At 40.4% G+C, this 14,861-nt stretch overlaps 1 protein-coding gene and 1 pseudogene across 3 annotated transcripts in view; one reads left to right on the top strand and one right to left on the bottom strand.

The window, feature by feature from the left end:
* Gca (grancalcin) overlaps positions 1-14,261 on the bottom strand; it is a 32,602-nt gene extending 18,341 nt beyond the window's left edge. The window contains exons 1-2 of one of the 3 annotated variants that reach the window (XM_039104486.2): positions 14,077-14,261; positions 3,994-4,167 (exon numbers count right to left, since the gene is read on the bottom strand). In XM_039104486.2, coding sequence (XP_038960414.1) covers positions 3,994-4,167; positions 14,077-14,103 — 201 coding nt within the window. In that variant the 5' untranslated portion in view covers positions 14,104-14,261. 3 annotated transcript variants of the gene reach the window in all.
* Positions 7,901-9,990, top strand: Shoc2-ps1 (SHOC2 leucine-rich repeat scaffold protein, pseudogene 1; annotated as a pseudogene).
* Positions 14,262-14,861: the final 600 nt, after the last annotated feature.

The following is a 14,861-nucleotide window of genomic DNA, read 5'->3' as shown; positions in this document are numbered from 1 at the left end:
ACCCTATAATCTGGATGTACCATCCTGTTATATCCCATAGACACAAATGTTACATCTCTCACCCAAATGATGTACAACGTGTGTGTGTGTGTGTGTGTGTGTGTGTGTGTGTGTTCTATTTATATAATATGCATATAAAACCATGGGTTCACATGATCATCTCCCTAGCGTGCTCTCTCTCTCTCTCTCTCTCTCTCTCTCTCTCTCTCTCTCTCACACACACACACACACACACACACACACACACACAAACACACACCATTGTCTTAGGGTTAGTACTGCTGCGATGGAGCAACATGACCAGAGCAAGTTGAGGAAGAATTTGTTTGGCTTACACTTCCATTTCACTGTTCATCACTGAAGGAGGAAGTCAGCACAAGAACTCAAACAGGGCAAGAAGCTGGAGGTAAATGCTGATGCAGAGACCACGGAGACTTGCTGCTTACTGGCTTCTCAGCCTGCTCTTTCATAGACCCCAGGACCACCAGTCCAAAGAATGGCACCACCTACCATGATTTCTTATTAATCACTAAGAAAGTGCCATCCAGCTGGGTCTTATGGAGGTTCCTGCCTTTGTAGGTTGGTCATGTTGACATAAAACTATCCAGCACAACGAGCTTTACTATATCCTGAATTTAAGAATCAGGTTCTGGATCCCTTGCTCTTTCATTTCAAAAGCCTTTATTTTTAAGAAGGGCCATACTACTAAAATGATGTAGTCCTTTGCCGTGACACAGTTTCGGTCAAAAATGAACCACAGATTTAGTCCAAAAAATTAAAATCAAGTTTAAAAAGTTCCTATCGCCTGATATGTATTACGTTTCAGTTGAATTAGCAGGTTAACTGCTAATGTGTTGGGTCCCCAGGCAGAGAAAAAAGGAGGTGGGATCTACGGTGCAGTCCTGGGTCATTGTGGCTCTCACTCAAAGGTGACTGTGGGCAACTAATCTCGTCCTCTCTGTTCTTCCTACTGCCTAATATCCCAGAGCACAATACTAGTGTCAAATAAGGCTTTGCACAACAAGGTGTCAAATACTGTGGCTTAATAATTTTTAGACCCACTTATATATACAAAATATATTATTATAGTGTTTCATATTGTAATACTTATTCTCAATGAAACAGTCCAGCAGATAACTTTTGATTCATTTTGAAAAGGGCCAACAAAAGAAAAAGAAGGCAATAAGAATTTAGGAATTTGATCCAAATGATATTTGGAAGAAATAGACATCTTTTAATATTTTGTATCGCAGTTTAGAGAGACGTGTTCCTCTGTCCTCACGAGCATCCACAGTATCCACATCTCGCACAGCGTACGCAGGACACAGCAGAACTGTTCTGGACTGAGGGCCTTGTAACAAGTCACCATACATAATGGAATTTCTTTATGGCAATCTAAAGCAGGGGAAGATTGAGTTTCTACAATCTACCTTACAAAAGAGAAATTCTAACTTCTTTTCCTGACTAGGGGAAGGATTTATGAGCTAGGAAACATGGGTAGAAACACGTATAATATACATGCAATTATATATACATGTTTTCATCCATACATAAAATATAATTGAGATTTTATATACTTGGATATAGTTCCATGTTATACATATGTATAAAATCATAATTGTAATAATGAAATAATATTTTAATGAAAGAAATATTTCTTTCATACCAAATGCAGTCAAAACCAACACAAATAAGTATAATCCTGTAAAGATTATTTTATTGCTATGGCACAATACTTTTTAGAAGCTATTTTTAAAAACTAGAGGTTTCACTTTGATTGACAGTTTAAATAGACAGGGTCATCTTGCTGAGGAAGACAGGGTGACTTGGGCTGTGTTCATGGCGGAGGAGGTTGTCATGTGGCTGTTACGTCTTAGCAAATCAGGAAGCACAAAGCTCTGTAGCTTTCAAATCCCACTCCTATGACCCTTTATCTGCATCCCATGTCCACAATCTTCAAAACAGCACTATGAGCTAGGGACCAAATATACAGAAACACGAGCCTCTGAGGGTGTTCACATTCAAACCACAGCAGATGGATATGTTTTTAATTTCACTTATAATTTTATAGGACAGTATGTATAAAATTACTTGATCATGATAAATTAGTGTATTAATAGTGAAAGTAAAGGCAAAGCCACTAAGATCATATATTGTCCATAACAATAAGTCAGAGACCTGAATTGGCAGGTTCAACCTGCTTTGCTGGACAGAAATAGCTGGCCTACATGTATATTCAAAGTAGTAGGGACTAATTGCTAATACCATAGCATACCATTAAGTTAACATTTTGTTTTCATTTTTGTGTTAAAAAATAGAAAAGTTGATAATCTTTGTAGCAGTGTGCCATTGACTTATACCATTTATTACTAAAAATTATATAACTTTGTCTGTGATAACACATGCAGTTTCTCAACTTGAATTAATGAGTGACAGCAGAACCACGTCATGTGACATAATTATATCTTGACTGCAATATGTCTATTTACAGTTAATGGAATTGATGCCAAAGTTGAAAATATTATTCCCATCCTTATTAAGTTACAACTCTAAAACTTCTTTGTATTCAAGCAAATTGTGAGTATTCATTCTTTTCTTTCATATAAATAGACTTGGTTTTGTATTTAAAAGTCATTTAAGGAGAGTAGGGTGAAACATGATAAAGAAATTTCTTTTAAAATGTAAATATAATTCAGCAGGCCTGAGGGATAACTCAATGGTTAAGAGCTCTTACTGCTTTTCTAAAGACCATAGTTTGATTTCCAGAACTCGGCCAACTGGCTCAAACCTACAAATGACTCTTAACTCCCAGTGATCAGAAGCCTCTGGACTTCATGGGCACACAGACACACATGCACACATGCACGAGTACACACACACACACACACACACACACACACACACACACACGTGTACGCACATGTGCGCAGTTAAAAAATAAACACAATTCCAGAGACAGGAACTAGCATATATTTAATTTGGGGTATAATTACGCCATATATTCCACTGTCTGTGGCTATAACCATACACCTGAAACTGACACAATTATATTTAAAAAAGTTTATTTTGGCTCATGGTTTTGGAAGCCAGGAAGGGTTTGTCTGTTTCTGAGATAACTACCTGCTCTTCTGTGAGTAGCAGATGAGTGTAAAAGGCCAGGAAGTGTTTGAAGAATAAAATCCTGTATCCAAGAAGAAAGAGGGGAGGTGAATGGCTTGCTTTTGAACCATGGAGAGGGATTACACTCACCCTGCCAAGAGGGTGGAACCCTGCCAATGACCTCTCAAGAACTCTGCTGCCGCTCAATACCAACACACTTGCAATTACACTCCAGCATGAGCTTGAAAGGGACAAACCACATCCACTCGCTACAGAAAGCACACTGTCAGGAAGAATCAGATTCCCCAACTTCGGGAATGTCACCCCTTTCAGTCAAATGAGCAATATTCTAGCCATCCGACTTACAGGCTTCCTACAATGAAACTGATGATCCCAATTAAACTCAGTGGGTCTCAAAGACAAACAAACAAACAAACCAACAAACCAACAAGTAAGAATGGCAGCAATGAAGGCCATGCCTGTGGGAAGGGGACTTGTAGGGAAGATGGGACAATAATAGGAAGAGATCATGTTACAACGGTAAGAATGCACACTATGCACATGTTACAACGGTAAGAATGCACACTATTCACATGTCAAGAGCAAACTCAATAGAATTCAAAAAATAAACCCCCAAACTATACCCCAAATTAAATATATACTAGTTGCTGTCTCTGGAATTGTGTTTATTTTTTTAACTGCGCACATGTGCACATAAGTTGTGTGTGTCTGTGTGTGTGTGTGTGTGTGTGTTATGACTCCCCTCACCTTTGATAAGAACAGTATTATTCTACATAAGCTTTAGACATAAACTTTACAGACACTTTACATGATACCCTAAGTGGATAGTGACCATTTATTGACTAGTATTTGATAGAAGATTTAGCACCTCACCTGCCCAGCAACAGCCGTGAAGTAAGTCCACATGGAGTCATCGGCAGGGGAGTAGCTGTCAGAGTATGTAAGGTACCCAGGGTAACCACCAGAGAACATATTGGGCCCTGCGCCTGGCACAGGCTGGCCCATTTGCACTTGCATCCCTGGAATCTGACCGCCGAAGTTTCCAAACTGTTGAGTGAGAAGAAGGAGTTAGAGACAAAAAGTTAAGCTACAAAACTTGGCTTAAAATACATTATTTATTAGAAGTCACCTGAAAACTAAAAATCCAGTACCAAATCTTGTAAACATATCCACCACTAATGCTTAAACTACAAGACACCAGAAGCCCTGTATTAAAACACAGTCTGTCATCATGTTACTTGATATTTTAAAAAACTATAAAAGAAAAGTTTCAAGCCTCTAATTATGAGAAGACACGTACGGGAAAGGGTTGGGCATGTGAGTGTAGGTACCTACAGAAGCCAAAAGATGTTTGATCTCCTGGTGTTAGAGATACATGTTGTGAGCTGCCTGAGAACTGAACTTGGGTCCTCTACATGAGCAGTGTGTGCTCTTAACCACTGAGCCGTCCCTCCAGCCTCTAACCTCTAAGAACCTTTAAAGCAGTTTCCAAGCCTTTCTTATGCTATGACTTATGCTTTAGTACAGTTCCTCATGCTGTGATTACATGGGACAATAAAACTATTTTCATTGCAGCTTCATAACTGTAACTTTGCTATTGTAGTGAATTGTTATATAAATATATGTGGTTTTGCCTACAACTGATAGAAGGCTCATATCCAAAATATACAAAGAACTCATGAAGTTAGACTGCAGGGAAACAAATAACCCTATTAAAAATGGGGTTCAGGGGGTTGGGGATTTAGCTCAGTGGTAGAGCGCTTGCCTAGCAAACGCAAGGCCCTGGGTTCGGTCCCCAGCTCTGAAAAAAAAGAAAAAGAAAAAAAATGGGGTTCAGACCTAAACAAAGAATTCACAGCTGAGGAACGCTGAATGGCTGATTAACACCTAAAGAAATGTTCGACATCTTTAGTCAGAAGGGAAATGCAAATCAAAACAACTCTGAGATTCCACCTCATACCAGTCAGAATGACTAAGATCAAAAACTCCGGTGACAGCAGATGCTGGCGAGGATGGGAAGAAAGAGGAACACTCCTCCATTGTTGGTGGGATTGCAGACTGGTACAACCATTCTGGAAATCAGTCTGGAGGTTCCTCAGAAAATTGGACATTGAACTACCTGAGGACCTAGCTATACCACTTTTGGTCATATACCCAAAAGATGCCCCAACATATAACAAAGACACGTGGTCCACTATGTTCATAGCAGCCTTATTTATAATAGCCAGAAGCTGGAAAGAACCCAGATGCCCTTCAACAGAGGAATTCGTAGGCAAATGGATGGAACTGGAAAATATCATCCTGAGTGAGGTAACCCAACCACAGAAAAACACGCATGTTATGCACTCATTGATAAGTGGACATTAGCCCAAATGCTCGAATTACCCTAGATGCACAGAACACATGAAACTCAAGACAGATGATCAAAATGCAGATGCTTCACTCCTTCTTTAAAGGGGGAACAAGAATACCCTTGGGAGGGGATAGGGAGGCAAAATTTAGAACAGAGACTGAAGGAATGCCCATTCAGACCTGCCCCACATGTGGCCCATACATATACAGCCACCAAACTAGATAAGATGGATGAAGCAAAGAAGTGCAGGCTGACAGGAATCGGATATAGATCTCTCCTAAGAGACACAACCAGAATAGGGCAAATACATAGGCGAATGCAAGCAGCAAACCATGGAACTGAGAATGGGACCCTCGTTGAAGGATTCAGAGGAAGGATTGAAAGAGCTTGAAGGAGTTTGAGACCCCCATATGAACAACAATGCCAACCAACCAGAGCTTCCAGGGACTAAGCCACTACCCCCCAAAGACTATATATGAACTGACCCTGGGCTCCAACCTCATAGGTAGCAATGAATAGCCTAGTAAGGGCATCAGTGGAAGGGGAAGCCCTTGGTCCTGCCAAGACTGAACCCCTAGTGAACGGGATTGTTGGGGGGAGGGTGGTAATGGGTGGAGGATGGGGAGGGGAACACCCATATAGAAGGGGATGGGTAGGCGTTAGGGGGATGTTGGCCTGGAAAGGGAATAACAATTGAAATGTAAATAAGAAATACCCAATTTAATAAAGATGGAGGGAAAATATACATACATACATACATATATACATACACACACACATATATATCACACACACACACACACGTATATGTGTGTGTGTGTGTGTGTGTGTGTGTGTGTGTGTGTGTGTGTGTGTGTGTATGTATGTATATGGTTTTGGATGGTCTTAGGCCACCCCAGTGAAAGAATCATTTGACCCCAGATGGTTGTAACCCACAGGCTGAGAACCACTACTTAAAAAGGAGAATTTAAGTGTAATTTTAAGCAAAACTAAAAGCAGAAAAACAGAAAGTAAAATCTCGGCGTTTCATCTATAGTAAACTAATAAGTACATTTCCAGACATGAACTTAGTTGAAAAGCTGGTATGTATAGTGAAGCCATAACCTGAACATGAGAAATCAGAGAGCTGAAGCATCCTTCATTGCATAAAATGCTTTTTCCCCCCAGAAAAGTATAGTGACCAGGATCAAAGTCTTCTTCCAAACCAGCATGAAAATCTATAAAATAAAAATCTGGTGGACTGCTAACAACCACTGGGGGCATTAATGAAGCCTAGTACCAGTCTAAGTACTTTCGTTCTTTTATGCTGATTTTCTTCTGTCTGTGAGATACAAAAATAGTCTGACCTTTCTGTCTTTGAGGATCGGAAACTTCAAGGATTCTGGAATGGGCCAGGTGTTCAAACACAGTCTGACTACTGAAGCTGCCCATGCACTTAACTTTTGTTATGGCCATGGTCTATTCTTTTTCCTTGAGAAATAGTTGAATACTTGGAAAAGCACACTATGTTGCATTTTATGAGTCCAGAGAAGAAAGACGCATTAAGGCTGTTCATTACTCAGTTCTGAACAAAAATGTCTTGCCTTGAATCTTTGCAGGAGCAGCAAAGACTGCCAGAGGGCAGCAGGAGAAAAGAATTACAAGAATGAGAAAGAAGCAGACCCGTGACTTATGACCCTGCTGGTAGGCTGCTCAGGTGACTCTGGGCTGTGGTAAAGTAGAAGGCATGAAGGAAGCAGAAGGAACTGTAGGAAATACATTCAGGAAGGGGGCCATGAGTCTGACCCTGGCACCATTGTATCTGTTGGAATGACTTATCAAAATTGACCACAGCGCCTTGAGATACAACACACACAACAGATGGGTGTGTCTCCAAGACGGTTCCTTCCTTGTGCCAGCATTTCTCTTTCAGGATTTATTTGTTTTTATTTTATGTGGTTGGCCTGTTTGTATGCTGGTACTACATAAGAGGTCAGATCGAGCATCGGAATCACTGGAACTGGAACTACAGATAACTAAGAGCATCCTTAGAGCATCCTTGTGGGTGCTGGGAATCAAACCCTGATCCTCTGTAAGAGCAACCAGTGGTCTGAACCACTGAGTCATCGCCACTGAGGCTTGCTCTTGTTTGGTTTGGTTTGGTTTGGTTTGGTTTGGTTTGGTTTGGTTTGGTTTGGTTTGGTTGTGTAAGATCTTTGTCTCTTTATCACCTTCCAATCTGGATCTCTCACAAATAAAATAAGTTATTTTGTCTCAGCTTGAGTCACCATGTGTGATAGATTAGGTGAAAAATAAATAAATAATAAATAAATAAAAAATAAAAAAGACTACAAGAAAGATTCCAAGTACTATCCACCAAGGAAAGAGAAAATAAAGAGACAAAAGCTTCTAGAGGTTTGGAGAAAACAAAGAAGAAGAGTCTAAAACCAAAAGGAAGGGGGAAGGATATCCCAGTGCTGCCTAGCCAGGGGTGCTCTTTCAGTGGACAATATCATCATCAAACAGCTAAATCCAGTACCTGGGACTTACAAGAACAATTCAGCCATTAAGGAGCATAAGAGCTGCCTGGAGGAAGCATCCAGGGGATCTATACATACACTACCTCCATCAATCAAAGGGCTGACTCAATTAGGACAGCTTTATTTACACAGTAACAAAGTACAAGCCCTCCCAGCAGAGAGGGGCTGTCTAGTAAATCTCCGGACTCTTGGCACTCAGTGGAAGTTCACTGACCAGTTTGCCTGATTCTTGAAGAAGCGGTGGATGCTTGATTTACAGCATAACGAACTAAGGGGAATTCCTTCAATGATGATAGGCTTGATTCGCTCCCCACTCTACACCTTTGGAAAAGGTCATGAAAAACCTGCCCAAACTCAGCAACACAGCACTCGAGAGGACAAAATCCTGAACTAACAGTTGGAATCGGCGAGCTACGTGACTTCCGTATGCTCGATGCGGCTCACCCATCAACTTGAACACTTTCCAAAGGAGACTGGAAACTGCACCCAGATATCCAACCTTGACTTGCAGCTCAGTGAACAAACAGACCTCCCACATACAAGAGGAAATCTGTCCAGTTTAAACCATCTTAGCCTGAGATAAAACAGACTGTCAGGAATACCCAGATCATTACCAAAATGTTGTAAAGCTAAGAATGTGAATTAAAAAATAATAACGACATTTCCACACTAGAGAGTCTTACTCAGTCTTGTAAAATTGAGTGGCTAGACCTTAGCAAAAAATCACTCCCAACCATATCCGGTGGGACCATCTCAGTTTTCCACAATTTATTCCCTCAACATAAAACACAATCAAATCAACAAGATCTCATTTTGGAATTTTCTCCTCCAGACGTAAAGAGTAAATAAAATAAGATGCATATGAAGACAACCAGTTAACATCTCTTCTTTTAGATTGGGGAACTTGGTCAGTTATGCTAGAACTGGATTTAGTCACTAGCTGGCTCACCAAGTTCTGAGATTCCAGTATTATCAAACAATCTTCCAAAGATGCTTCCCCACAATCTTGGAAACCTTAGGAAATTAAGAGAATTGGGTCTAGAGGAAAGCAATTCGGAACCCTTGAACAATGAAATTGCTTATCTTAAGGATTTACAGAAATTGTTCTTGACAACAAGGCAGTGGACCACACTTCCCAGGTATTGATGACCTTATCACTTGCACTTCCTGTCATCATGGGAAAGAACCTGCTACTTATCTTCCTGAAGAAACTGGTTCCCTGCAGAACCTGGAACTGCGTTTGAATGGCAACCCCAACCTGCACACCCTTTGAGCTTGGCATCCAACTGCCAATCATAAGTGTTAAGTACTATCCCCTCAGTCACCTTCCACCTCGAATTGTTGCTGGACAATTTTATTATTCCATTCTTAAAGATGCAGAAGCCATATTGGATCATGACCTGAAACCAGCTGCTGGTCCCACACAATGTTCAGAAGCAGGCTGTGTAATCAGTCTTTCATATCTACACTCTCTATCTATGTACATGTTTATACATGGCAGACTTACACTGTTTTAGTTGTTTCTGCAAATAGAGGAATCAACCACTTATATTTCTTTACCCATTAAAATAATAGCTTACACCTGTTGTGGTTTGCCCTGGAGTTATCTGTATTTTGATGCTAATTCCACTGCCCCAAGGACAACTGCCCTGTCATGTACTCAGGAATCAGGTGACTTCACCAGAACCTTCTCCCCATTGAATTTGTAAAGTACAGGTGAGGGGCAGGTACAGGATAGAAGGAGGCCTGTCATTGGAGGAGAAGGAAGGACGGGCGGGAGAGAAGTTTGAAGGAAGAGGAGACGGGAAGAGAAGAAGAGACAGGAGGGAGAGAGGGGCAGAGAAGCCGTGGTAGGACAAGATGGCAGGTTCTGCTCTGTGTATTTACAGGTTGTTATTAATGTTCTCAAGGGATAGATAGTACTGGGCTTTGTATGTTTAAGTGGGCAATTATATCTTACCAATTGGATCTAAGATTATTGTGTTGTGTGTTCATTTACGTGAGGGTTTGAGTGTAGGAAAGTGTGCGGCTGGGCTGTGTTTCCGCAAAGATATCTAGCAGATATCTTGGGGCACCGCGGTGCGGACCTAGCAGGGTAAAAGACAACTACTCTTTTTTATTTTTATATTTTTACAAAAACATATACTCCCTCCCCCACCATGCAAACATATGCAGCAGATGTGCAGCTTGGTCTTCAGGTGGATCCTGAACAACTGGAGCAGAGGCTATCTCAAAAGCTGTTGCCTGTCTGTGGGATATGTTCTCCTACCTGGGCTGCATTGTATGGCCTCAGAGAGAGAGGATGCACGTTGACCCACAGAGACTTGATGTGCCAGGGTTGGGCATAAACAGGTGGGGCCTCCACTCTCCCAGAAGAAAAGGGGTTTGGGGGAAGAATTAGGGGAAGGGGTGACTAGAAGGAGGGGCAGTAAACAGGATGTTAAAATGAATACATTAAAATTTAAAGAAAATATGAGTTTTCTTTGCTAAATTTTGGTGAATGTTTTCCTGTTGTGTAATCTGATATTTCAGTCTGTTTACAATGTTGGCAGCAAACAATGAAGTTATTACATTTAAGGGACAAAGTAGAACAAATATGTTTCTGTTAGAAAAATGGGCCATTTTCCCCTTATTAATTGCCAGATCTTTATAATAGAATGGACCCTGGGGGTAGAACCTTTCCTTAACTTAGTTTGAAATCTGAAATTTAAATTTTACATATATTTACAGTTGGAGTAAACCCCTGGACTTTTGTTTTGATTTGCTGTTTAATCAATCAGATCTGGAGTTTAAATCCTCTCTTAAATATTTTGCAGCAGCTAGTTTAAAAATAGTTAAAAGATACTTTGTGCTTATTGAAACAACTGGCAAGCTGAAAATACACACTCAGAAATGGAAAATTCCATTAATTTTATTCATCAGATAAACTGTAGAACAAAACTTCTAAAGTGAATCTTTGAGATAGAGGAATTGAGACATTTATGTTTTCTTAACTTGCAGTGAAAAGGGCATTTTTTGTTTTCTTTTTCTTTTCTGGAAGTTGCAGATCCACAGAAATTTAACCTAAGAAATTTAACAAATAAATTCCACCTAAACACTCATTCTATACATGTATCTACAAGTGTGTGTGTGTGTGTGAGAGAGAGAGAGAGAGAGAGAGATCATAAACCATGATAGGTAACTTTAATGACTTCTCCCTATCCTTGTACAATGAGATAGATGAACGCCTTTCTTTAAAGGCTGCAGGGTATGTGCGTCTTGATGTTATTTAACCATGTGTCATGGTTTTGTACACTGACCCTCCTTGTGGATATCTTTGCTCTGTAATATCTGTGTATCTGGAGTACCATCACACTGTGTTCCATGGCTGCTGAACTACATGCATTTTCCCTATACATGGGGTGCTGGCCTCGAACCACTCTGTTCAGCACCATTACTGTTAGTACCATCCTTCCTTTGTTGGTCAGAGCTATACACTTAGGACAAGAAGCACACTGCATAGATGTCATTGGTAGTTCTGTGGAAATTACGTGTGAGGTTGTGTACTGTTTGATACTATTCTATTTTTCACTCCGCTTTTAGGACTAGCAAAACTGTAACTGGGTGCCTCTTATGAACCACTCTTATTTTTGGTAGTAGTCTTCATTTAAGTCACTTTTGTAGATTTTATTGAGGAAAACTCATGGAGCAACTATATCCTAGATACCACCCTAAAATAAACCTCTCATATGATGAATAATTATTACATATAATTACATGATTCTGCTTGGGTTATTTTGTTTGTTTGTTTGGCTGCCTGGTTGCTTTGTACCACTGCCCCACTTTGTTGGGCATTGTATTTTAAACAACTTTTAAAAATTAAAACCATAATGTCAACATAAAAATTTGGACTTTTGCTTTTCCTGGCACTCAATCTCAGAACTGAGTTTGAGGTAAAATCTGTGTTTATAATGTGTAAGAATCAACTGAGAAATGAAAGGCAAAGATAGAAAACATTACAGTGCTTGAATGTGCAATAAAAACTATTTCATGGGGGCTGGGGATTTAGCTCAGTGGTAGAGCGCCTGCCTAGCAAGCACAAGGCCCTGGGTTCAGTCCCCAGCTCCGAAAAAAAGAAAAAAGAAAAAAAAAAACTATTTCACATGTTCACCATATTTTCACTTTTTTCTGTGATTTATCAGTTAAAAAATACTGTTTATAAAACAAATTTATTATAGTTCTACAGAAAACTTATGTGTGTGTGTGTGTGTGTGTGTGTGTGTGTGTGTGTGTGTGTGTGTGTTTAAAATAAATTTCATATCCAGGTGTACTTATACATTAGGGAGAACTGAAACTTTAGAGGTAATAGTCTAGAATCTTTTCTTGATGAAACATAGTTTCTCAAAATGAAAATATACGAAAATTGTAACGATTTGGATCATTTATAGTTATGTGTATTTAATGCTTAAAATTTACAAAAATACAGATGTTCCTCTCATACTTACCCTACAACATGCATATGTTTGTTTATTTTGTTTTCTTTACCATGCACAAGATGAGAAAGAAAATCCCATAGGTCACATACGATTATATTAGTTCAGAAATAATAAAATACTTGAGGATTCTTATTTTATTTTAGTCTTTGTACATTTGGGGGACAAGATTTTGTACTGTGCCTCAGGATAGCCTAGACCCCCATTGCAGTCACAGGCTGGTCTTGAACTCTTAACAATTGCTGCCTTGGCCTACAAAGTGTTAGGGTGACATAGTGAGCTACCTCGCTCAGCTGGTTCTAGCTGGGTTTGATTCCTTGTTTACTAATTTACACAAGGTCTCCTGTAGCTCAGATTAGCCTCAAGCTGAGAATGACCTTGAACCCCTGCTATTCCTGCCCCCATCTCTCAAGTGTTGGGATTTCAGGCCTGGCTAACAGGTCCAATTTATGTGGTTCTGCGATCCAACCCAGGGCCTTACCCAGGGCAAGCACTCTACCATGTAAACTACATCCTCAGCTATCTCCGATAAATAATCATTAAACAAATGAAATGTATTGGAAATACACCTTATGAAATATATACTTTCTCAGATAAGGTATATTTCCTAGCAGAAAACACTTTCTATTTTGTTAAATAGAACAAGTATTAAAAGATGGACTGGTAACATTACATTAAGGACGTTCTCAGCCCATTTAAATGACTAATGAGTATATGTTGGAGAGTGCACAAGGCTAGCTGGCATTCAAGCAAGTAACTACAAGCAAACCAGTTTTAGTAAAGTGTGTGTTGAAGCTGAAGGTCTAGAACTGAAAGTTACTTTTAAAACTAACCACTTATTCCCAAGGGTAGGAGTTATTTTTTTGAAGCCCATAACTAACCTGCCAATGTCTACTCCTATCTGTAACAAAACATTAATTTCTCTTTTTAGGGAACAGCAAATAGCAATAGGCCTAGGAAGTCTGTGACCACGGCACAGCCCTACTTGATAGCCCGCCTCACTGCGCAGGTCATTGGCAAGAGGAGTGAAAGTTTAGCTTCTTCCGAAAGAGGAAGGGTCTACCACAGGTTGCAATAATTACTTGTAACTCTCAGGTATTGAGGATAACGTTACAGAAGAGGAAATAGCCATCCCCCTCCAAAAGCAAAGTCTAGAAAATCAGGTTGCGCTTGGTACTATAGAAAAGTTTATTAGCAGGCACTGAAAGGACGTCTCAATTTTTTTCATAAGCAACTTAAAAGACAAGATATGGTTATAAAAACAAATAAATAAAAACTCAGGATGAAAACAGAAAAACTACTTAAGTTGGAGGAATAAATCACAAAAGGTAACTGGAACAAGACCTGGTCTTTTGCTCCTCTGCTCTAAAAACAAAATCTAGAAAACACAAACACTTCACACAAGTGAAGTGGACTAGGACGTTTCTTGAGGCTCTGGACCAGACGCCAGCTCACGGTTCTCCCTTGGGCGTAGGGCCCCGCCCAGCCCCGGCTTCTTAGCACCTCAGAGAGTCCGGGCGTCGCCTGGTACCAGAAGGCACTGCCAGGGCCACAGGGTGAACTCTGCACGGTGATGCGGCCCGTAGGGTAGCCTGAGATGGTGAGGACTTACCGCCCCTCCGTATCCCGGGTAGGCCATGACCAGGAGATCGAAAGTCACGCGTCACCAGTAAGTCGGCGTCAGCGCTGCTGTGAGGAAGGCACAAGTGTGTGCGACAGGTGCGGAAGGTCCGAGCGCTGTATCGCGCACCACCGCTGGGCGAGCCACCTCCTCCTAGAGTCCCGCCCCCGACCGCAAGCCCACCCCTGACGGAGCAAGCTCCGCCCATCTCACCTGTGATTGGCTGCAGCCTGTCTCATGGATTCTAGTCCATCTCTCTTACTGGTTCTTTCAAGTTCTTACCAGGAGCCTCCTCCACAGTTATTTCCCCACCCTCTGAGGACAACTTATCCAGGTCATCAACTCCTAGAGTTTCTTTTCTGCGTAGAAACCCCAAATCGACCAGGTGATGATTTCTTTTAACCTATCCGTACATTCTTTGGACCAGATAGTTGCAACTTTGTAGTTACTCACAGTTCTATATGGTGTGGATACATCATCAGAGCTTTGAAACCCTGACCGTAGCTATGCTGCATTTGATGCAGAATGTGAGAAAGGTTATTTGTGGTTTTGTAAATAAATGGTGGCCGCAGTTGCCAAAAGTAGCAAATAAAAAATACAGGATATATAGTTGAATTTGATTTTTGGATAGATTTAAAAATATCTGTATGTCCCAAATACTGCACAAGAATACACTTCTATTTTTTTTTAGAATATTATTTACATTGCTTAAATGGCATCCTCCATATATTTAGTAACTTTACCAGTGATTCAACTTTTGAGAAAACTCTTTATAC

This window comes from Rattus norvegicus, chromosome 3 (assembly GCF_036323735.1).
Source record: "Rattus norvegicus strain BN/NHsdMcwi chromosome 3, GRCr8, whole genome shotgun sequence".
In the NCBI taxonomy this organism is placed as follows: Eukaryota; Metazoa; Chordata; class Mammalia; order Rodentia; family Muridae; genus Rattus; species Rattus norvegicus.
Note: the sequence above shows the minus strand (reverse complement) of the source record. Positions and strands in the feature narration are given on the sequence as shown.